The 23740-nt window shown below is 35.4% G+C and overlaps 2 protein-coding genes and 1 long non-coding RNA gene across 4 annotated transcripts in view; 1 reads left to right on the top strand and 2 right to left on the bottom strand.

The window, feature by feature from the left end:
- The window catches only part of LOC149475905 (uncharacterized), a 65624-nt gene extending 58351 nt beyond the window's left edge, over positions 1-7273 (bottom strand). The window contains exon 1 of the long non-coding RNA XR_016317948.1: positions 6951-7273. This is a non-coding gene — a long non-coding RNA (uncharacterized LOC149475905). The remainder of the gene's footprint in view (positions 1-6950) is intronic.
- The window catches only part of ATPCL (ATP-citrate synthase), a 62243-nt gene extending 46390 nt beyond the window's left edge, over positions 1-15853 (bottom strand). Inside the window, exon 1 of one of the 2 annotated variants that reach the window (XM_089712775.1) lies at positions 15697-15853. The gene's annotated coding sequence lies outside the window, so the exon portion shown is untranslated. Of the gene's footprint in view, positions 1-4707; positions 4867-15696 lie in introns of those variants that run through there. The other variant, XM_089712774.1, reaches the window with a different exon arrangement.
- A 1665-nt stretch (positions 15854-17518) lies between these two features.
- On the top strand, positions 17519-23721 carry LOC149475903 (uncharacterized). Its single transcript, XM_089713114.1, has 6 exons — positions 17519-17859; positions 18601-18884; positions 19302-19488; positions 21085-21226; positions 22533-22713; positions 23554-23721. The coding sequence occupies exons 1-6, from the start codon at positions 17704-17706 to the stop codon at positions 23714-23716; spliced, it is 1113 nt and encodes a 370-aa protein (XP_089569240.1). The 5' UTR covers positions 17519-17703; the 3' UTR covers positions 23717-23721.
- The last annotated feature ends 19 nt before the right edge of the window (positions 23722-23740 follow it).

Here is a 23740-nt window from a genome sequence, read left to right as displayed (position 1 = left end):
ATTCTACCCTCAAGAGGATAAAATATGGGATGAAAGTTTACACCATGAAAATTTATGTTTTCCACGCAAGCGAAGCTACGGGCAACAGCTAGTAGTATAATAAACTTTTGCTATAAAATTGTATTTTATATACTTTTCGTGTAAAAACCACATAATAAAAATAATGACGTTATATAAATTCTTATCTTCACCAATATTTTCCGTAAATAGTTTAGTTAGAAACAATTTATATTTAAAACTATGTCGAAAATGATAATGTTCGTACCTATATTAAGTAAAATTTTCATACAAACTCGATCATCCGATTTTGCGTGAAAGAGAAGCAAACATACATAGTTAACAAGTTTACAATATTATTAGAAATAGAACAATAACTCAACAATCACATTCGCATTAACACCATCTCATTTGGTACACAGAATACATCGCAAACTCGAAGGACCCATCTCAATAAGCAGCGTAGCAAATGCGTTGTGCTTAATGTCAATTACCGTACAGTGACCTTGGCCAATCGTTGACATGCAAAATAAAATATATTATATCCACTTCACTACATAGTATAAAGCAAAGTCGCTTCCCGCGTCTGTATGTTTGTATATAAGATCTTTTAAACTAGTCAACAGATTTTGATGTATTTTTTGGAACGAAGTTCCTTATCGCGCGTTGCGAAATTAAGACGAAAAATTGTAACAACACTTTTTGCTATAGTTGTAAGCCATGCAACATGCGCGTGCTTCTTAAATTTTTTATCGTAATAATTATTTTTTGGACACATAAAATAAAAAAAAAATTCATTCGAATTGTTACTTTAAAAAACTATTCATAAAAGTTAACATGAATAAGAAAAAATGTGTGCGTGTACACACGTAAGCAGTGAAACTTCTTTATGACCTTATTTTTCAAAAAATAATTCACTATATGAAACTTTACAGAAATACATCGAATCACGCGTGGTAGGGATAAGAAAAAGATGGCGCGTAACGAAAAAAATGTTACACTCAATTTTTTTCCAACCCCGATAAAGAAGTTTCACTTCAAAAATTTTTTATGTGTTACAAAGTATACTTAAAATCAAAACTTATTTACTACGTGAAAATTACGTAAAAAAATTAACAGCGAATCTTTACGCTTTCTTATTTCTCTGAATTATATATTATTTTAGATTAATATAATTTTTCTGCTTATAAAAAATAATATAAATAAATATAAATTTGTATTTATAACTGAAAATAATCGTAACTAATATAATAAATACGAAAGTCTGTCTGTCTCTTCTTTACGCCTGAACTACTGAACCGATTTGGTTGAAATTTGGTACAGAGATAGCTTGAGACCTTAGAAAGGAAATAAGGTTTTATCTGTGGAAGGTTTTCCCCGACATCCCAGGGGACGGGAACTTTGCGGGTTTTTCTTTGGCTAACTACGCGGGAGAAGCCGCAGGCGGAAACATCTAATACATATACATATATTATACACTCACCGGCACGGAATCTTGGCCACTTACAAATTTGCGGATAAAAAAAGTTTGAAGTGTTTTTCACGATTTTTTTGTATGCAGATATGTTAACATATTATTTGTTTAATTTTATGGTAAGAAATCATTAAGTCTGAGAATAATCTTTTACCACTTTTTAAGAGTTACTCGAAATTTGTGATTTGTGCGGTTAAGCCGAAGTTACGAATTGTTCGTTTAAAACTTTTTTCGATATCGTTTATGACGTTTTAAGATATTGTTATTGTTGTACTGTAGTCAATGATCATAACAAACAATAAAAAATGCCGTTAACATCTGAACAACCTGCTCAGGCCATCACAATGTTAGACCAATGACTGCCGCAACGTAAAGTACCTAATGTTCAGTACGTACCACGTTCAGCGGTGCACTATGCATGGAGAAGATACCAGGAGACTGGTAGCTACACGTGCAGACCAGGAAATGAAGGCATGAGGTGCACACCAGCTCGAGAAGACCCGTTTATTGTTCAAGAGATACTCAGAAATGGCTTTCTGACAGTTTTTGAGATACACCACCGGCTCTAAAACACCAGGATAATAAATGTGAGTGAGCAATCGGTGAGAAGACTAATGAAGGAAGTTAATTTGAAGGTTTGCAGACCAGCACGCCGTCCAGAACTCCTCAGACATCACAGAGAAGCACGTCTTCGTTTTGCACGAGAACATGAAAACTGGACCCACAGCCAGTGCGCTCGTGAGGTGTTTACAGATGACTGCTAAGGCACTTTACGAGCTTCTGATAGCCAAGAGTCAGTATAGACGAGACGAGAAGAGAGTTTTTCACCCATCACCACACTCAAACTGCGATTTTTCATGGAGGGTCAATAATGGTATGGGGAGGTATAAGTTCCGATGCTCGCACGGAGTTAGTTATCGTAGATAATGCCTTAAATATGATCAGGTACATTGAGGAAATTCTCCAGGAACATGTTCAGCCCTATTACAAGTTTATAAGTGAAGAAAATTTGCTACTAATACACTATAACGCACGTCCGCGTGTCGTACGATGCGTATAAGAGTACCTTCAAGAGGTTATTATTGAAAAATTGGAGTGGCCAGCTCGTAGCCCGGATCTTAATCCAATAGAACACATCTGGGACATGCTTAAAAGAAACATTAAGTTCGATTCCAACCCAGCACCAATGTTAGATAAGCTTAGAAATACAGCTGGGGCCGTTTGGTATACTATAGCTCGAGTGGACATCAAAAATGTCTTCTAGAGTATGCCAGACTGGATGCAAACAGTGTTTAAGGAAAGAGAAGGAAACACCCTATATTAAAAAGTTCAATTTTTTTTATGGAAACGTTCTTTCTAATTTTTGTGCATTTTTTAAGAAATCATTTAAATTTCACAGGAAAAGCGTAAATTCTTGTTTAATTCATATCTACGCGGTAGTACTTCTTATAAACTTCCAATTATTACTAAAAGTTAGTAAAAACATTAAAGTAACTAGTTTTGATTAAATTTTTATTAAATTTTGTAGTAGAAAAGAAATAGTGCTATTTTACCCAAAAATTTGCAGTGGCCAAGATTCCGTGCCGGTGAGTGTATTATAAAGGCGAAAGTTTGTAAGGATGTATGGATGTATAGATGTTTGTTACTCTTTCACGTAAAAACTACTGAACCGATTACAATGAAATTTAGCACACATATAGAGGGTAACTTGGATTAACACATAGGATAGTTTTTATCCCGGAAATTCCACGGGAACGGGAACTATGCGGGTTTTCCTTTGCAAACGCGGGCGAAGCCGCGGGCGGAAATCTAGTAGTTATTTATAAGTTAGTACTGTATATTCATTAATTTATATTTAGTCAAGTATATCCTTGTAAGTATGATCGATTCAATTAATAATTAATTCTACGCAAAGTGAAGTCACATGTCCCCAAGTGGTGTAAGGGGCAGATGCATTATACATCTGTTTCACTGATCGATTTTATTTAGGGACAAGATCAGCCTTCTGTGTCCTGCCAGAGCGAAACATTTTTTTCTTCATCTCCACCGGGAATCGAACCCAGGACCCCTCGGTTCTACGCTCACGCGTCAACCACTGTACCAGGGAGGCGGTCAATTCTACACACGTGACATGTTATTGTAACCAAACACAATTAAAAATATATTCTTTAAAAACTTTAAATTAAAAAAAAAAATAATAATTATTAAATTCAAGCAGAAAACACACCAAGAAGCAAAACCAAAAAATTATTACCTACATTGAATTACTCCTACCACTGCTTATTTAAAAAAAATTATACAGTTCAACAAAATTCTTTGATTTAATATTAGGGTAAATGCAGCTATTAGGTCCCTGTTTGTTGAATGAAAATTTTTATTACTTAAAATTTTATGTACCTAGAGTAGCTTTCCCGGCAAACGCTCTCGCACCTTATTCTTATCACTTTGGGGTAAGAAAAAAATAGATCTTGTCCTATTCTCAGATTCGATATGCATACAAAATTTCATGACAATCGGTAAAGCTGTTTCGGATGAGTTTAACTTCAAACACCGCGACACGAGAAATCTATATAGGTAACTAGTAGAATATGAAATAATTTGTAGGTAGGTACATATACCATATACCTATGTTGAAAAATTCTTTCGGTGTTAGATAGCCCATTTATTGAGGAAGGCTATAGGCTATAGCTATCATCACGCTAAGACCAACAGGAGTTGAGCACTGCGGGTAAAACCGCAGGGCACAGCTAGTATGAAACAATTTGTTCGCACTTAACGTACTAAAACCGCTAAGTACGTAAATCACGCTTTAACCCACAAAATCTAAAACACAACGAATACATGAATATAATTAATTGAACAACGTCATATGTAACTTCCTTCAAGTTACCAACTAAAGTAAATTGTGTAAAAATTATATCGAAATCAGGTAACGGGCCAAACGGGTTCCGACAATAACATACATAGTTGAACTTTAGTGTTGATTTAGCAACCGCTCTTTATATATTTGCAATATAACGCACTACAAATATACCACCACATCATATCCGTACAGAATAATTCGATTTCAAAAATATTGAACACTTAATACGCTTCAAAAAACCCGTACAAAAATACATAACATTATAATCAACGCTAAAATATTTGCATAAATTATGAACATAGTAACGTTATCGTGAATACATATTACATATAGTACACAGCGTAATCATATGTAAAATTCAATCGAAACTCACACCAAGTAAAGCGTTGTACGCTATCTCAATCCCAATTTGTAAAAAAATCACGTTTCACACGCGAGCGAGCAAACTAACACGACCGCTCTCTGCGGCTGCGGGCGGGCGACTGACGCGATCGGCGGTATGACACGCAAAACTGCGCGAGCGCATGAATTTTGTAAATGGTCGTTCGATTCGACCGACGACCACGCTCCTGCCACTCGACAGGTGGACGTCGATGTCAATGCACGCGGCGCGCTTATCTCCACCCGAATATGACTAATGACCTATCAGCCTACAGGTTATTGTTAAATCATATCCAGCCCAGCCGGCCGTCACTTAGCGGATCGGCCGCTGATAAACGGTTTAAAGATCGAAAAAATATTTGCGCCATTATATAATTGACTGGATTGCGTATTTCAAAGTCAAATATTATTCATACGGGATACGATAATATGAACTCTCTGACCGAGTTATTCTTGTGTGTACCGTTGCTTTTATGAGTAAACTAGATTTCCCCACGCAGCTTGGGCCGCTTTGTAGAGAACTTAACAAATTATGTACTTACACCTTCCTCAAGAACCACTCTATCTATTAAAGAAAAACTCATCGAAATCCGTTGAGTAGTTTGAAAGATCTAAGCATACATACATACAGACAGACAGACACGGGAAGCAACTTTGCTGTATACTATGAAGTGACTAGCGCTGGACAGCGGCTTTGCTCGCTCTCATATCCGGGTATAAAGTCAAATCAAGCCTCGTGTCATTGCCAATAATCTCAATAATAAATCGCATCCAGATATCTTTAGCAGATACAGATCTTTAGCAGATATAGATCTTGTTATATGGCCTATCAACTAACAGAATCCCATCCAAACTTACTTACTAATAATAAAAGTAGTATCAAATGATAAAGTCAATAAATATTTCAATAATTAGCTATTAGATTTTCTATCGAAAACATCGCGACCTTCAACTTGGTTAGCGATATGACGATAAATTTATACTTGAAGAAGGCCCCTTGTACACCAAGGTCAAGGAAAGTAGCTATGTGAATAAAAATATAGATAACATGTTTATGGAAGTTTTGGTTAATATCCTACATTGGTAACAAGATATACTTTGGTATTTTTGCAAATTTGGATGACATTCAATACAAATTTACCGATCAGGAAAACTCTTTTGGCAAAAGAAAGCTACTGACCTACATAGCCAACCATAACTACATATTCCAATTTATTTAATGTCAATCCTAGTCCTTACCACGACAGTTCGGAGCGGAGAATTGTCAGGGGACAGATAAACAAAATTAAAGAGGAGAATCTACCTGTAAATATGTAGGAGACAACTACTGAAGAGGTTAACTGCATTTAGCAAAATCTTTACAAATATTATAAAGATGAAGAGTGTGTTTGTTTGAACGCGCTAATCTCAGGAACTACTGGTCTAATTTGAAAATTCTTTGTATTAGATAGCCCATTTATCGAGGAAGGCTATATGCTTTATATCATCACGCTAAGACCAACAGGAGCGGAGCAATGCGGGTAAAACCGCGTGTCACAGCTAGTCATAAATAAAAATGTAGGCTATTTACCGATATAGACCGACCTACACTCTTCAATGGTCAAAATTCGACAAGATTCTAAAGGCTCTTTTAGCTTCCTATTACAAGAAATGTCGCAATATTAATCCTAATACATCGAGATTAACGCAAACAAACTCATAGTAAAAAATAGATACGTTATCATACTTTTGTTTACTATGATAATATAGGCATGTAATAATAATTGCTCTTCTAACTTCCATGACAACAGATTCTTTTGTGTACATTAAATTCCGAGGCCACCGATTTCACAACTTTTATTAGTTATTACCAAAAGGGTTTGGTACATGACGAAATTATTGTTTATACTCTGTAGGATAGGACCTAAACTATATAGTACTATTCTTCCACGGCTTACATAATATACTAAAACCTTCCTCGAGAACCATCCTCTATATTAAAAAAAACCGCATCAAAATTCGTTGCGTACTTTTACAGCTAAGCTTACATAGGGACAGATAGGCAGCTACAGCAACTTTGCTTTATACATGTAGTTAACCCCTTAGTGACTAAAGTGTCCTGGTAGAACAACATTTACCCGGTCATCTAGTTATAGATAAACTACCGTGCCCCGCGGTTTTACCCTTATTGCTCCGCTCATGTTGGTCTTAGCGTGATGATATATAGCCTATAGCCTTCCTCGATAAATGAGCTACCTAAGGGCACAGGCACACGATGCGTTGCGGCGCCGCACCGCAAAGATTTCACCGTGTCAGTGGGCACACGAGTGGTGCGGCGCCGTAACGTTGTTCTGTCGCAGCGGCGTCGTAGCAGCGTTGCACAGCGTGTCCTTCCTTGTGACGCAAAACAACTGAGCGGTGCCGCTCCGACGTCGCACCGCATTCACCCCTCCCCGCCTCGTCTTGGTGGTTACAAGTCCGGTGCGGCGCCGGAGCGCATCGTGTAACATGCCACAGATATTTCTATGTAAGACGACGCAGCGACACCGCTCCGGCGCCGCACCGCCGCCGCAACGCATCGTGTGCCCCCGCTCTTACACCTAAAGAATTGTTCAAATCGAACGAGTGATTTCTGAGATTAGCGCGTTCAAACAAACAAACTTTTCAGCTTTATAATATTAAGTAAATATGTAGTGATACCCCTATTTGGTAAAGGTAAGTATACTGTTATAACAACACTTGCCCGGTCATCTAGTTATAGATATACATTTTCCTTATGTTATTTACCTTTCTTTGTTATTTAAGCAAATCGTCGTATCTAATAATAATTGAAAATCAGCAATCTCTTGTTTGTTTCGCAATAATCTGATCAATTCACAAACGATAGACGATTCATTAATTAAATTAAAGTGTAATTTCATATTATTATAAATGGATAATCGAAAGATAAGCCAGTAAGGAAATTTATTATTAAGGGCCGATTTTTCAATGCTTGGATAAAACTTATTCGTCGAATAATGTATAAAACTACCATTTTAAAAACGTATTCTAATTGCCCGTATTTGACATTTTAATATTATCGTGTAATACTTTATTGGACGTATAAGTTTTATCCAAGCATTGAAAAATCGGCCCTAAAAATAACAAAAACACCTCTATCTACGAATCAAGTAGGCAAGCGAGTGTCACAAAATGTGACATTTGACAACTTATCTGACAAGATGTTATGTTAAGATATAGGGATTTACCCAAACTTGGACAATTTTGTTTCCTTTCAATTTTGTCACTTTTTAACACTATCAGGTCGCGATCTATTTCTGAAAAATCTTATTTTATTTAAAACTTTCTAGAAGGTCCCGTTAAGTCGTAATTCTCGGTGCCTATACAAACATTTCATATTTAATGTGATATGCTTCCGTATATGTATCTAGCTGCGGCTATAACTAGCTGTGCCCCGCGGTTATAGCCGCATTGCTCCACTCCTGCTGGTCTTAGCGTGATGATATATTGCCTATAGTCTTCCTCGATAAATGGGCTATCTAATACCTAAATTATTTTTAAATGGGACCAGTAGTTCCTGAGATAAGTGCATTCAAACAAACAAACTCTTCAGATTCAATTCAGAAAGTAAATCAGGCCGCAGTGCCCTACAGTAATTAAATATGGTATGATGGTAGATACAATATATATAATATCATTGGGTAGATATAAATAACTTTTGTTTGCATATCTATCGGTATCTCAATAACAAATAATCTGAGTAATTAGCCATTAATTAACATTCCGTTATCACTGATATAATTTCATTAATATTTTCACCTTATCTTTAAGATTCACAACACAATAAATACCACAGAACATATAAAAGAGGTTAGAAAGGCATTGTAGGCGGGGCAGACGCGCCAAGGATATGAGCACTGCTCACATCATCATCATGCGTATGATTCGTTCCATTTTAAATCGCGTGATCGCGCGGCGCTATGATTGGCTAGATTTGATATTGCAAATATGTGCGTAAGCGGACTTGCGCGGACTTGGCCACACCCACAGGCGACACCGGTTCTTATAGGAACGGCGAATTATTGCCATTCTAACCTCTTTTATATGTTCTGTGATAAATACCATAGCGATATGGTTCAATCACATTTATTACCCAATCCTTCCGCTGTATTGATCAATTCTAAGTATTCTAAAGTTAATTATAGGCTTTCGTTTATTTCCTCGAGTTATTTTCAACCAACTTAAAAAAAAAAGAAAAGGTTATTCGAACGTTTTATTTTTCTTTTCTGGCATTGTTTCCTTTATTATCATGTTAAATTATATGCCTTTTCTGTGATTCCATTTAAATTTGGTTTAGTTCTGACAATGTGGAAGCGGTTTTTTGAATAACTATTCTTGGTGCAACCATACGTAATAAGAGGCCTACCCTATTGTATTCCTGCGTGATATTGGTTTTCTTGGTTTCTAAACCGATTTAACCTGGGCGAAACGGGGAGTGTCCTGCCCCCCTAGTCAAGTGGCTTTCTGTTAGCGTAGCGTTCAATAGAATAGACTACGAATGTATGAGATTGACGTAAGCTGTAGATAACTTTTATCTATCTATCTATCTCATCTCTTTTATCTATCTATCTCATCGCTACGCTAACAGAAAGCCACTTGACTAGGGGGGCTGTCCTATATGTGTAAGACAAGAATATGAATTCAATAACTACCATCATAACCTTCCACATATTTGTGTTACAATAAAAAATATTCATATAACCATATTCATAAATCATAATTGCTAAATTAACGTCTCCACTTACACAAATACGAATGTATTGATTCATGAAAACTAACTATTACCATTTACCAGTACTATTTACTATTCTGTGCTATTACTAGTTCGTAATTTATCAGATGTACGTGTGTTGTCTCAACATCTGCATCTGTACGTATTGTTACGTGGTATCTGAAATATATGATTTTGTATACAATTTAATGTAATGTTAAAATACCGTCAATCTATACTAATATTATAAAGAGGAAAGGTTTGTATGTATGTATGGTTTTCACGCATAAACTACTGGACCGATTTTGATGAAATTTGGCACAGATAATCTTTAGACCCTGAGAAAGAACATAGGCTAACTTTTATTGCGAAATATGTACCACGGGCGAAGCCGGGGCGGACCGCTAGTTTATAATAAAAATCTAGATTTCCATAGTTCATAGAAAAACTCGGATAGTTGCCATTCTCGTGGGATTTCCGGGATAAAAAGTAGGTACAAGGTAGGTAGTATGCTGGGTAGTATGCTGGGAATACCTGTGCATTGCTCCGCTCCTATAGGTCTTCGCGTGATGATATATAGCCTATAGCCTATAGCCTTCCTCGATAAATGGACTATCTAACAGTGAAACAATTTTTCAAATCGGTCCCGTCGATCCTGAGTTTAGCGCGTCCAAGCAAACTCTTCGCTTTACAATAGTATACGTCTTCTACGTCCGCAGAAACGTATTTAAAAAAAATCACTAGTACACCCGGCAAGCGATCCCGTTGCCCTCTCTGACCTACTATTGAATACTAATGCATCCACGCGATTTCGTACAAAACAAAATCCTTGGGTGACGTAGCGTATCGACGTATATTCTAATTTGCATCGATTTCTGTTCCTTATACTGTGACAATTATATATATTTTTTGAAGTGAAACACGTGGGCAAGAAAGCTACAGGAGACAATAATATATTTCTTCAGTTTTTAAATTGCATGATTCCGAACGAAGCCGGGACGAGCGGTCAATAGATGATAACCTTCAAGCTTTAACCTTTCAAGACGTATTTCTAACCCGGTCAACATAAGAGGTATCGAGTGACCCTTGACGTCATTGGATGGTCTTATAAATGGTTTGACTAGAAAAGCAATACATCTATATAATACTAGCTGTGCTCCGCGGTTTTACCCGCAGTGCTGCGCTCCTATTGGTCTTAGCGTGATGATATATAGCCTACAGCCTTCCTCGATAAATGGGCTATCTTACACCGAAATAATTTTTCAAAGATTACCACGTTCAAACAAACAAACTCTTCAGTTTTATAATATTAGTAGAGTTCGCAAGTTATAACCTAAGTTGGCTAACGGCTTGTTGAACGATTTCTAATTTTTTTTATACAAATTCGGAAGTAGGTATGACCTATTTTTACGGCCCTAAGTTAAAAGTAAGGCCATACAAAACAGTTCGTCGATATAATAGAACAAACTGTAAGTCATATACTTGCAATATTAAATAATTTGATGAAATATATTTTGAGCTTCAATTTCAAAGTTGCTCAGAATGACCTTTGATGTAAAATGAAAACAAATTCACGACGTACTGCATTCTTTTTTTTCATTGTAGGGGGTTTCTTCGAAATTCCATCTCGATACCTACCTTGTTCTGAGAATTATATGATAAAAATATCATTATTTGTTTGTTTTTCTATTTATCTAATCCTCTTATTTTATTAACGTAGACTCTTTTCAGGTTCTCTCCCGAACGCTTAAACAATTTTTGCATTATTATCTAATTTCTGCCGGGTCTTCTCTGTATTTAATCAAATAATAACCTTCTGTTAATTTGACGAATCAAAAGCGCTTTTAAACGATGTCTAGTTGATAAATAAGTCAATGATTGAGTTTGATACAGAACATTTTTGATGTAAAATTTCAAGTTTTGCATCATGGCAATACCGTCACGTCATGGAGAAAGCCGACGATTTTGGTATCTTTAAATCTTGCTAAAGACGTTTCACTTCGACCACGTGTACTCGGCACACACGCTTTTTTTTAAGGCAATTCGATGGTCACCATCGCCACTGTAGTTACAGGTGATTATCCGGCCTATTAATAAACATATATCAGGGATTTCTGAAACCGACTATCAAATTTCATCGCGAAAATCTCATTTTTGTTCCAGCTCCTGCCCTAATTTTTTTCTCGCTTAGATGACCCATCTTTAGTGTGCTTAACCTTAGTGTGCGTGACCTTATAGCCAGATAAGTCGTCCAATTTCCACCCCACTCTTAACCTACCTAAACGCTTCTCCTAAACTCCTGAACCCTAACCTATTTTTCTCACGTCAAAGTGACCGTTTCCATACCTACGCGTGCTAACTTCATCACCGAAGATAAGCCCTCAGTCCTCCAATTTCGCATTCCTGTAAACCTTTACACGCTTTCCCTGAACTCCAAACCCCTAACCTATTTTCCTCCCGTCAAAGTGACCCATTCCATACCTACGCGTGCCAACTTCATGGCCGGAGATAAGGCCAATGTCACAGCAATGACAGAGCGTCCTCTGCGATGTGTGCACCCTAACCCCACTTGTTTATACGACGCTGACGTTTCACACTGACCCGATGTTGTTGCGTAATCTCAGCTTCCGCGTTTCTTGTCACCCCATAATGATTGTATATGGGGTAATTGTATGAATACCTTTTACAAACTTTCGCCTTTATACTAATAGTATAGTTAGTATGAAAGCGAAAGGATGGAAGAGGAAGGATGGATGTATGTTCGTTACTCTTTGATGAAAAAAACTACATCAGAATAACACATGAGCTATATAATTTTTTTTTATAAGTTATAAGTTTTCGGGGTTAATTACGGAATAGTTTTAATTACGATAGCAATACAAATATGAACCTTTGAAAAGGGGCTTATAAATCTGTCCTGGTTGGTAGTCCCGGTTTCCCCGGGTAGACTTGTTTTATGTTGTTATATTTAAAATTTTATATTTAGTTTCAAATAATTTATAAATGAGAAATATTTAAAGAATAGAAGATTATCGCTCAAGAGACCCGTCTCTTATTTTCAAAGCGAATTTCTCGAAAGTCCTATCCAAGAGTCAAAACCCAATAAAAGAGGAGACAAAAGTCATTTATACTTTCAGCCGTTCCTGTGTTATTAGTTGTTTTGTAACTAACACGACTTATTTATTTAGACATATAAATAGCGAACAGATATTTTTTAATTGTTCGTGCAAAAATTCATCGAAGTTCTTATCATTTTCGAAGTTGTTTTCACCAGCAGTCCAATAACCAGCAATGTGCAATAACCAGCCAGTCAGCCATGCATAATTATGGTATAATATGAATTTAACCATGGCTGGTTATTGCGATCATAATATGAATTTGCCAGTCAGTTCAATTCACGGCGTAATCTGTCTGGAAATAAGAGGTCATAATACGGCCTCAAGTAGCTTCTTAATTTTTAATTTAATTTAATTAATTATTAATTGAACTACTAATGAATTAACGCGACTTTTAAACCGCTAAACTATTTGATTTGTAAATAAATTTTTAACGAATGAATATTTGCTATTGTTTTACATAATATTATACAGGAAAAAGCATCATCAATTACTTACGTGTGACGTTGTGTTATTGTAAAATTAAGTTGAGGAAATCGATTGTTTTTGTATATTATTATTATTTTAATAAGGATAAATTTATGTTTGTCCTATTAATTTGTCGTATAGTTGTAGCAATTTCTGCGACATTAGAGCTAGCACAAAAACTTTATAATATTTTAATAAATCGTCTATTAAAAGAATTAATATGCGCAAGAATAACCTCCCAAAATTTTTGAAGAAGGTATACTTTCAAACATTATTGGTAACTAGCTGAGCCCATGAGCTATCTAACTCCAAAAGAATTTTTCAAATCGGGCAGTAGTTCCTGAGATTAGCGCGTTCAAACAAACAAACTCTTCAGCTTTATAATATTAGTATATTTATGCATAGACATAGAGAATAATTTTTTATAAGAGCAAGATAGCATGATTAAAAGAAACCCACTTATATTACAAAGATGATGATATAATTACATAAATTGACATAATAAATTAATAAAGGTGTACATTTTAACTGTTTATCTATGATCTTTCCTTGTTTAAACTAAGTTATTTTTAGCAAAACTTGAGATTCCTATTATATAGTTTATATCTTTAAAAATAATTAAATTGTTTTATTGTATTTACAAAGCCCTTGTTCTTGGATAAGAAGTTATTGTTTTATTTTTTATAAGGGTTTTAAGTTTGGTGGGTATTTTTATATTTGAGTAAACAAGACTAATTAAGGAGAAACCAGACTACATTAAAACGTGATAAAACAATATGATAATACAATTAATATACAACTCTAGACCAGAAAGAAAGATAAAAAAATACTCTGAAAATCATTAAATAATGAGTAAGAACTAAGAGTATGAATTTTTGTTTAATTTTTTACCATAATAAAGCTACACCTCTACTAAGTAATTAAAAGCTTGCCCGCCTCCTTGGTACAGTGGTTGACTCGTGAGCTAGAACCGACAGATACTGGCTCCTGGGTTCGATTCCCGGTGGGGACAAGGAAAAAAAATGTCTACGGCTGGCAGGACACAGAAGGCTAATCACCTACTTGTCCCAAAAAAAAAGATCTCTGGCTTGGATGAAGTTTGAATCATCTGCCCCTTACCCCACTCGGGGACACGGGTCCTCACTTTACTTATAAGAAAGCTACATCTATACAAAGTAATAGCTACAATACAGTTAAATTATAATTTACATTAATAATTTTATGGACAAAAATTAAGAATTTAAACAAACAGGACCGCTATATATTGCGCCATAAATGAGGCATAATATATTATCATTATATGTGTCTATACTAATATTATAAAGCTGAAGAGTTTGTTTGTTTGAACGCGCTAATCTCAGGAACTACTGGTCCGATTTGTAAAATTATTTTGGTGTTAGATAGCCCATTTATCGAGGAAAGCTATATTTCATCACGCTGCCTGAGACCAACAGGAGCGGAGCCATGTGGGTAAACCCTTACGAGAATTGTAAGGGTATTCTTATATCTGTCAATTGTGTTAATACCCTTATGATTCTCGTAAACACGCTTGTGTACGTGAGCCATTTCGAACATGTTGTATTAAGTTTCCCTACTGATTGTATCTGTATATTGTGGTTGATTCTTCCTTCCTTCCTTATAATAACTAATGGTAGTGTTAGAAATCCCTCAGCCAAAATGAATAAGTACATAATTAAGTTTTTTTTTTCATATGGGTCATCTCCAGATATTTTAATTATAATTTAAAAAATATTATATATGTGCCAAAATACATATTTATTTGTGCGTATTTATTCAGAATGTGATTTAAATAATATTTATTTGTGATTATTACTTTAAACTTCTAAATTAAATAAAAAATCAATTATTTAACGTACATTTGCACTATTGAAAAAAGGTATATAGTCAGGGTGGGTAATAATAAACAGGGGTGATAATAACAACTAACAAGAAATTTTTCAATAATTAGTCTGATCAATTACCAAATGTTGGAATCGGATCTATAAAATGAAATATTATTTACAGTTATAAAAGAAGAGTTATATAGAACTAGCTGTTTCCCGCGGATTTACCCGCAGTGCTCCGCTCCTCTTGGTCTTAGCGTGATGATATAAAAATGGGCTATCTAACACTGAAAGAATTTTTCAAATTTGATCAGTAGTTCCCGAGATTAGCGCGTTCAAACAAACAAACTCTTCAGCTTTATAATATCAGTATAGATAGATTTTAAAGGTGTAAGTGGAGCTGCTTCCAATCACACTTGTTCACAAACCCAGATAGACTCTGCTTAAATAAATATCACCGATTTCTTTCAATCTTGATGTTGTATTTTAGTACAATTGTTTATTTCCGATATATTTATCTAAATTAACATTCATTTTTAATAATTTACCAGATTTTTGTCCACTTTTGACGTAAAAAATATGTAAATAATTTCTTATTGGCATAGAAAATTTCATCATACATTTTTATTGGAACGTTATTCAAATATATTTAAAAACATAATAGATTACGATTCCGCAATCTCGGTACTGCCTTTGTGAATCAATTATTTACAATAGCTTAAGTATAATCAATGAAGATAACATTTTATCATAAATCGAGCCGCTTCAACAATATAACCTATAAATGTTTATTTTTTTCTTACCTAACAAATCGCCGGTTCGTCCAAGAGGCACAGACAACACTTAATTTAACAGTTTCGTGATAGTTTTAATTAATTTAACACCAATTTATAATAGCGAAAGCCAACTTTCCCGGTAGGCCGCTACACATAATATGACGTTTGTCGTTTTCAATGTTTAGGCTGCATACACACAATCATCCGCGAAATACTTTTATCGATTTTGTTGTGGGTATTAAGTTAAGTATGTTGTCCTAAGTTGCCATATGTTGATTTTTTGAATTTGCCGCCTTTTTCCAGTCTCATCTTTCGTTAGCCAGACATAGCCTTAGAGCATGGTGCTATTAGGGTGCACTCACACACATCAGTCACCGTCACGGCACGTCACCGGACAGGATTAAAAAAAAATATGTATCAATAGTTCTAGTATGACTCTGTTCCCACACGACAGTCGCCGGCACGAAATCTATCAGTGACGTCACCGGTCAGGCACGTCAAATAATCTTTCCATACATGTATCATACTTTTATCCCCACTCACCCGGTGCCGTCACGTCTCAGTTCAGTCAGCGTCGTGCTACCGTCAATAATTGCTACATGTTCTCTAGCGTGACACACGTCTAATCACTGACTAACCTGATGTATGTGTTCAATGATTCAGTCAAACCGGCGACGTGACTGACGGACAACATGACGGTGACTGGTGTTTGTGGATACGTACACAAACCGTCACCGATCAGTCATCGGTGACTTGACGGTGACTGATGTGTGTGAGTGCACCCTAAGTGGGTAGCCTCTGTGTGGCGTTAATTATTTTTTTACAAACTTGGACAAAAAAAGTACCTAGCACACCAAAATTTATTGAAATCTAAAATATTGTATTTGTTAAGTAAAATAAATTATTCTCTATAGATAAAACATAAGTTATTTCTACATAATGTGTATATTCACAGAAAAGTTGTGTGTACATTATATTTAAATCATAGCTTTTTAATATGTCATTCAAGTAAATTTTGCACCTCGTTTAAAAGGTCAAGGATCAAGCTATTGTGTGATTAAAATTAACAATCAAAATATTATCTATTTTTAAAGCCACGGAAAAGATCCACATGGGCCGTTTGCGTTCACCATTGACCTTTGATAAGATCTCGATCGCAGTCACTAATCATGCTATGCAGAAAATTGAAAGAGTGTTCAATAAATTGCTACAATATAATAATATGCAAAGTATAATTATTGTAACTATAAGTACTCCTAAAGACTTCTTTGAATTAACACAGAAGTCATTATCTAATGATATAAAGTGCTTGTAGCGAACAGACGTTGTTATGTTATGCATTTCATGTTAAATTGAGAAACATTAATCGGTTTAAATTTTTCTAAATTTTGTTTTATGATTTAGATAGAAAACATAAATTTATTAATTGCTTTTATTTATTTTTATTTACCTATCAATTCAATTTCAGATTTATTAATTTTGCCCTTGGTCCACATGCCATAAAAAAAAATCAAATGTTGCCAATTTGAAAGATTTTATCTGAAAAAAGGGAAAATAAATATCGACGTAGCACTTAGTCATTTTGACGCGGACGTCATGATCATTTGATATCAAACACATTTTGTTTCTGAAAGATTGCGTTAATTTCATTTACTTTATATCATAAAGGTACATGATTTAATTTTAAAGAAAATAAGTGCAAAATTCAGTTTAAATATATTGACACTCCCAAGTGCTAAGATTTTTTGCGAAGGGAAAACTAAGCTCCAAGCGCTTACAACACCTATAATTTGACATTTTGTGTCACAGAGCAAGTAATTTTTGTGTCAATTTTGTTTCAATATTTTGAACGACGTGTGTTCTTTCAAAAACAAAGTTTGAATTATTCCAATAAGACTTATTTTAGTTCTAAGTATTTATTTCTAAGTAATTCTATTAAATGAATACCTAAGAAGGGGATCACAATAATTAAATCAATCTAACCGGCTTCAAAATTACCGCTCACTGATTAAAAAATAAAAATAAAAAATAACTATGGCATTGGTTGAAGACAACAACTACTACACAGATATTAATTTAGAGAAAGCATGTAGAATTTGTCTAAATGAAACACAAAATATGACGTGTAATATATTCGACAGTGAATCAAATGATATTGTAGAAAAAATTCAATTCTGTTCTGGAATTTTGGTTAGTAATTTTACTTTTTTTTTATACGGTCGGGTTTTTTATAGAAACTAGCTGATTACTTGCTCTGTGGGGTCTGCCAGTACATTGTGAGGACTTAGTAGCATGAAACCTTACAACTTACAACATCTTGAAAGTATACAATTTATACAAGATGTACATAATATGTGGAACAGCAGGTTGACCTGACAAACTTTTAAAGGTAAAAGAACCTTCCATGAGGCGGGATTCGAAACCGCATCTTTCACCTTAGGTGACACAGGTTTATCAAATTCAGTTTGTAATTTTGTTAGTGAGAACTGTTTCTAAAGTAAAAATTATAGCACAGAAATCAGTCAAATTCAAATCAATATGAAACATTGCTTTTGCCATAGAATATATAAAAAAACAAGGACATGTTATTATACAAGGTTGCCTGGATGAATGTGCTCCAAAGCTATAAGGCAGCCAATTTGTACAGTAAAGATTATTTTGGTTTAAAATGGTATTTTGTGTATGTGCAATAAAGTGTTTTTTATTTATTTATCTATACTTATATTATAAAGCTGAAGAGTTTGTTTGTTTGAACGCGCTAATCTCAGGAACTACTGGTCCCATTTAAAAATTATTTCTGTGTTAGATAGCCCATTTACCGAGGAAGGTTATAGGCTATATATCATCACACCAAGACCAAATACGAGCAGAACAACACAGGTGAAACCGCAGGACACAGCTAGTTATTTATATAAAATGTAATATTTTCAGTTCAAGCAAGATGCACGTCTGTCCAATCTTGCCTGTGAAATGTGCCTCACAAATCTATCCATTGCACACAATTTCAAAACAACATGCATATTGAATGAAGAAAGATTGAAGAATTATTTAAAAATTAAAATCGAAAAAGACGATTATGAAGATATAGCGATACTTGATAATATAGAAAATGACGAAAAAAGTGATGGTTTAAAAGAAGAGTCGGAAGAAGAAAGAGAGATTTGTGATAGAACAGAAGTGAGGAGGAGTAAACGGAGTATATCTAAAAAGTTGAAGTGAGTATAAATCTTCTAGAATACTAGTTTTAGCATTTATCTTTCATCCTATAGTTCAGAGATGAAATTAACTTTATTATGTCGCAGGCAAATTGTATAATCTCACCGTTTACAAACAGTCGGTATTTTGTGATAATAGCTACCGGCTAGTCCATACTAATATTATAAATGCGAAAGTAACTCTGTCTGTCTGTCTGTTACTCAATCACGCCTTAACTACTGAACCAATTTGCATGAAATTTGGTATAGAGATATTTTGATACCCTAGAAAGGACATAGGATAGGTTTTATCCCCGAAATCCTACGGGAACGGGCTTTTCTTTGAAAACGCGGGCGAAGCCGCGGGCGGAAAGCTAGTAAATAATAAATGGCGGACCGCTAGTAAATAATAAATTTTAAATGTTTTTCTCATGACAGTGAAAACAAAGAAGTGATAGCGTCTAAAAAGAGGTCATACCGCAAAAAGAACACAGAGCCTCGGAAATTAAAGAAGTTAAAATTTAGAAGACTATTTTGCGAAACATGCAACATTGCGTTTAAAACGAGAGAACTGTCGGAGGCACATAAAAAGGAGTTCCATAAAGATACGTCATGTGTTTGTGAAGTGAGTTAGATTGGCAGTTCATTATTTATTTTATTATTTATCTTAATATATATAAATCTCGTGTCACAATGTTTGTCCTCAATGGACTCCTAAACCACTTAACCGATTATAATAAAATTCGCACACCATGTGCAGTTCGATCCAACTTGAGAGATAAGATAGTTTAAACATGTAGGTACCATGGGCGAAGCCGGGGCGGACCACTAGTTATTATAAAAATAGAACAGAACCATGTTTGCTGTCTCGGCAAACATGGTTCTGCCATACTCTTATCACTTAAATGAAGTCCCATGTCCCCAAGTGGGGTAAGGGGCAGATGCATTATGCATACATCTGTTTCACTGATCGATTCTCTTTAGGGACAAGTAGGTGATCAGCCTTCTGTGTCCTACCAGACCGAGACATTTTTATTTCTTCATCTCCACCGGGAATCGAACCCGTACCCCTCGGTTCTACGCTCACGCGTCAACCACTATACCAATGAGGCGGTCTTATCACTTAGGGTATGGAAAATAGATGTTGGCTGATTCTCAGACCTACCCGATGCACAGATAATTTCATTGGTCCAGCCATTTTGGAGGAGTATGGTAACTAACATTGTGACACGGTAATTTTATATATTAGATACTAGCTTTCCGCCCGCGGCTTCGTCCGCTTTGTATAAAACCTAATAAATTATGTACTAAAACCTTTCTCTTTAATCATACCGTTTTAATAAAAAAAGTAGTTCAAAAGGTATATTAAATTTTTTTGTCTATTTTTTAAGTATTAGACAACGCGGGCGAAGCCGCGGGAGTAAAGCTGGTATTTGACGACGACGCGGTTGTAAAGTAACTGCCTACTGAACAGTAGGTCTACCGACAGTCCCGGGTTCGATCCCCGGTCAGGGCAAATATTTGTGTGATAAACTCGATTATTTGTTCTTGGGTCTGGGTGTTATCTATACATGTATTTATAAAATATTATATTTATCGTCATCTAGTACCCACAACACACGCCTTAATTGAGCTTACTGTGGGACTAGGTCGATTTGTGTAATATTGTCCTTTAATATTTATTTATTTTGTACAATGCTGGGACTGTATTAAGATCTCTTACTCCCAGTCAGGTTACGTCGTGAACGGACTGATGTTTTTTGAAGTGAAACTTCTTTATCGGGATTGGAAAAAAATTTAGTGTAACATTTTTTCGTTACGCGTAACATTTTTCCGTTACCTGCCATCTTTTTCTTATCCCTAGCACGCGTGATTCGACGTATTTCTGTAAAGTTGCATATAGTAAATTATTTTTAAAAAAATAAGGTCATAAAGAAGTTTCACTTCTTACGTGTGTACACTAGTACATGCACACATTTTTTTTTGTTTTTGAAGTGAAAACTTCTTTAGCGGCGTTGAGCACTTTTACTGTAATGGGTATAAAATCTTAAACTCGCATCAGGACACGTGACCTGATCGAAAAAGCGTAAGACGGATACCATTCCAAAATATCAAACATGCTCAACGTTAATAATCAAGTTTTCACTTCTGCCGGCACTCCCGGAGTGCAACCCGTCTTTTTTTTATTTTATTTTTGTTTTTTTTCTCTATTATCATTCAGTTCTGCGGCAAAGTGTTCCCGAACCGCTCGGCTATGTACACGCACACCCGGCTCCACTCGCCCGCGAGCCACAAGTGCGAGCATTGTTCCTACTGCACGCCGATCAAGTCTGATCTGAAGAAGCACATGTATATACATTCTGGTGCGTTTATGATATCTTTACTTAGTATAATGAATAAAAAATATTAATCCTACTTATATAAGGCCTTTGCCCAGCATTGGGACAGCCATTGCTGAATAATAATATAATATAATACTAGCTGTGCTGCGCGGTTTTACCCGCAGTGCTCCGCTCCTGGTGGTCTTAGCGTGATGATATAATTATAGCCTTATAGCCTTCCTCGATAAATGGGCTATATAACACCGAAAGAATTTTTCGAATTGGTAAAAACCAGAAGTTTCGGAGAATAGCGCATTCAAACAAACAAACTCTTCAGCTTTATAATATTGGTATAGATTAATCCTACTTTCCTGCTTAATATTATAAATGCCAAAGTTTGGGAGAATAGATGGATGGATGTTTGTTACTCCTTCACACAAGAACTACTGAACCAATTGCAATGAAATTTGGTATGTAGGTAGCTGAAGACCCAGAATAAGACATAGGCTACTTTTTATCCCGGTAACACCACAGGAAGGGAAACTATGTGGGTATTTCTTTGAAAACGCGGGTGAAGCCACGATTAACTCGGAAATTTATAAATTCCGATAGATGGCGCTATATATTTGGATTTGACTTTGTAATTTTATTATGTTTCTAATCGAGTAGATTTTGTTGATATGACATAACAAAACAAAAAATAATATTTATCCTTATACTTTATAGTTTTATAGCTAGCTAGCTTTCCGCCCGCAGCTTCGCCCGCGTAGTCAAAGCAATACCGCCATAGTTCTCGTGTTTGTGATTTTCAGATTAAAACCTATTCTATGACCTTACTCAGATCCTAAATACATTTTTTTTTAACAATTGTACTAAATTTGATCCAAATCAGTTCAGTGATTTAGGCGTGAAGAACAGACTGACAGAATTATTTTCGCATTTATAATATTAGTAGATATAGTTTATAGGTAGTTCTAATTTGTTTAATTCAATTCATTATTAAATAAAACACATTGCCTTTTATTTCCTTAATAAAATATAGTTTACAGTTAAAGTATTCTTAATATTAGTGATTTATACAGAGAAAAAAATTAAATGAATGCCTCCTTGGTACAGTGGTTGACGCGTGAGCGTAGAACCGAGGGGTCCTGGGTTCGATTCCCGGTGGAGACGAAGAAAAAAAATGTCTCGGTCTGGTAGGACACAGAAGGCTGATCACCTACTTGTCCCTAAAGAAAATCGATCAGTGAAACAGATGTATAATGCATCTGCCCCTTACCCCACTTGGGGACATTCTAATTTGTTTCTTGTTGGGGAGTTCTAATTTGGTTATTTCAATTCATTGCAGACATAAAACTCTACCAGTGCAGCGAGTGCCCACGCTCGTTCAAAACATCATCAAATATGAAACAGCACATCATAATACACCATAAAAAGATACGCAAATACGCTTGCACCATGTGCGATAAGAGATTTTATGATTCGTCGAAACTACAGAGACACACGGATTCACATAATTCAGTTAGACGGTGAGTTTCAACAACTACCCAACTAAAAAAATTTCATCAAAATCGGTCAAGTTAGAAAGGAGGAGTTTGGTTACAAACATTGTGATAGAAGAATTTTTTATGAATTCTTTTTATATATTAAGTAATGTATAATTTATTAATAATTAATATCTATTGAGGTCACTAGATATTTTAATTTAATTTTTCACATAGTAATTGTAAATTCTTTCACTCTTATAATATTCTAAATTCTTATTTGCCTATGGACCAACTTTCATTGATTTTTTAGACGTCAATGTGACATATATCAGCTACTAGCTGTTCTCCGCGGTTTCACCCGCAATGCTCCGCTCCTGTTGGTCTTAGCGTGATGATATATAGCCTATAGCCTTCCTCGATGAATGAGCTATCTAAAGAATCACTACTGAAAGAATTTTTCAAATCGGACCAGTAGTTCCAGAGATTAGCGCGTTCAAATAAACAAACTCTTCAGTTTAATAATATTAGTATTGATTATTTATTTCCATGTCCATATGGCTTCAATTTTTTCAAATTTTTATTATCTTATTTCCAAATATTTTTGCCTGAGTGTGCCCTTTTTTTCGACGAATGTATAAAATGTCTAATTTATGTCTATGGTTTTTTGACGTGACAACGTCTTGTAATTCGATAGAGCCGGTTGCACGCACGAAAAAACATGACTCATGCGGCGTTACCTCGCTCTTAGGCGTTCCATGTAAGGCTTGAAGTGCAAGCGAGAGCGCGGAACGAGCGACAAAGAAGCACAATCGGCCTTAAGACGGTGTCACGTTCAACTATCGTCAGTAAACCGACTTTACAGACAACCAATTTTTTTTTCAGGCATAAATGTGACATATGTCAAGCGCAATTCACGCGGCGCTGTCATTGGAAGCGACATCTGTCGAAACAGCATGATATTATAATTCCGAGACAAAGGCCGGGAAGGCAGAAGATGAATGCAGTTATTGAGAAATTTTTTACGAATAATAATAAAAATGTATGATTGTTGTCGGTTGCAGTTTTATTT

Source organism: Colias philodice, chromosome 29 (genome assembly GCF_061535455.1).
Source record: "Colias philodice isolate Cphi_HAF_F1 chromosome 29, ilColPhil1 Martin Lab GWU primary, whole genome shotgun sequence".
Lineage (NCBI taxonomy): Eukaryota > Metazoa > Arthropoda > Insecta > Lepidoptera > Pieridae > Colias > Colias philodice.
Note: the sequence above shows the minus strand (reverse complement) of the source record. Positions and strands in the feature narration are given on the sequence as shown.

Excerpts from the sequence above, each read along its gene's own strand:
- LOC149475903 (XM_089713114.1), top strand. The coding sequence starts at position 17,704 with ATGGCATTGGTTGAAGACAACAACTACTACACAGATATTAATTTAGAG. Across the intron at positions 17,860-18,600 it reads AATTCTGTTCTGGAATTTTG|TTCAAGCAAGATGCACGTCT; the intron begins GTTAGTAATTTT and ends TAATATTTTCAG. Across the intron at positions 18,885-19,301 it reads AGTATATCTAAAAAGTTGAA|TGAAAACAAAGAAGTGATAG; the intron begins GTGAGTATAAAT and ends TTCTCATGACAG.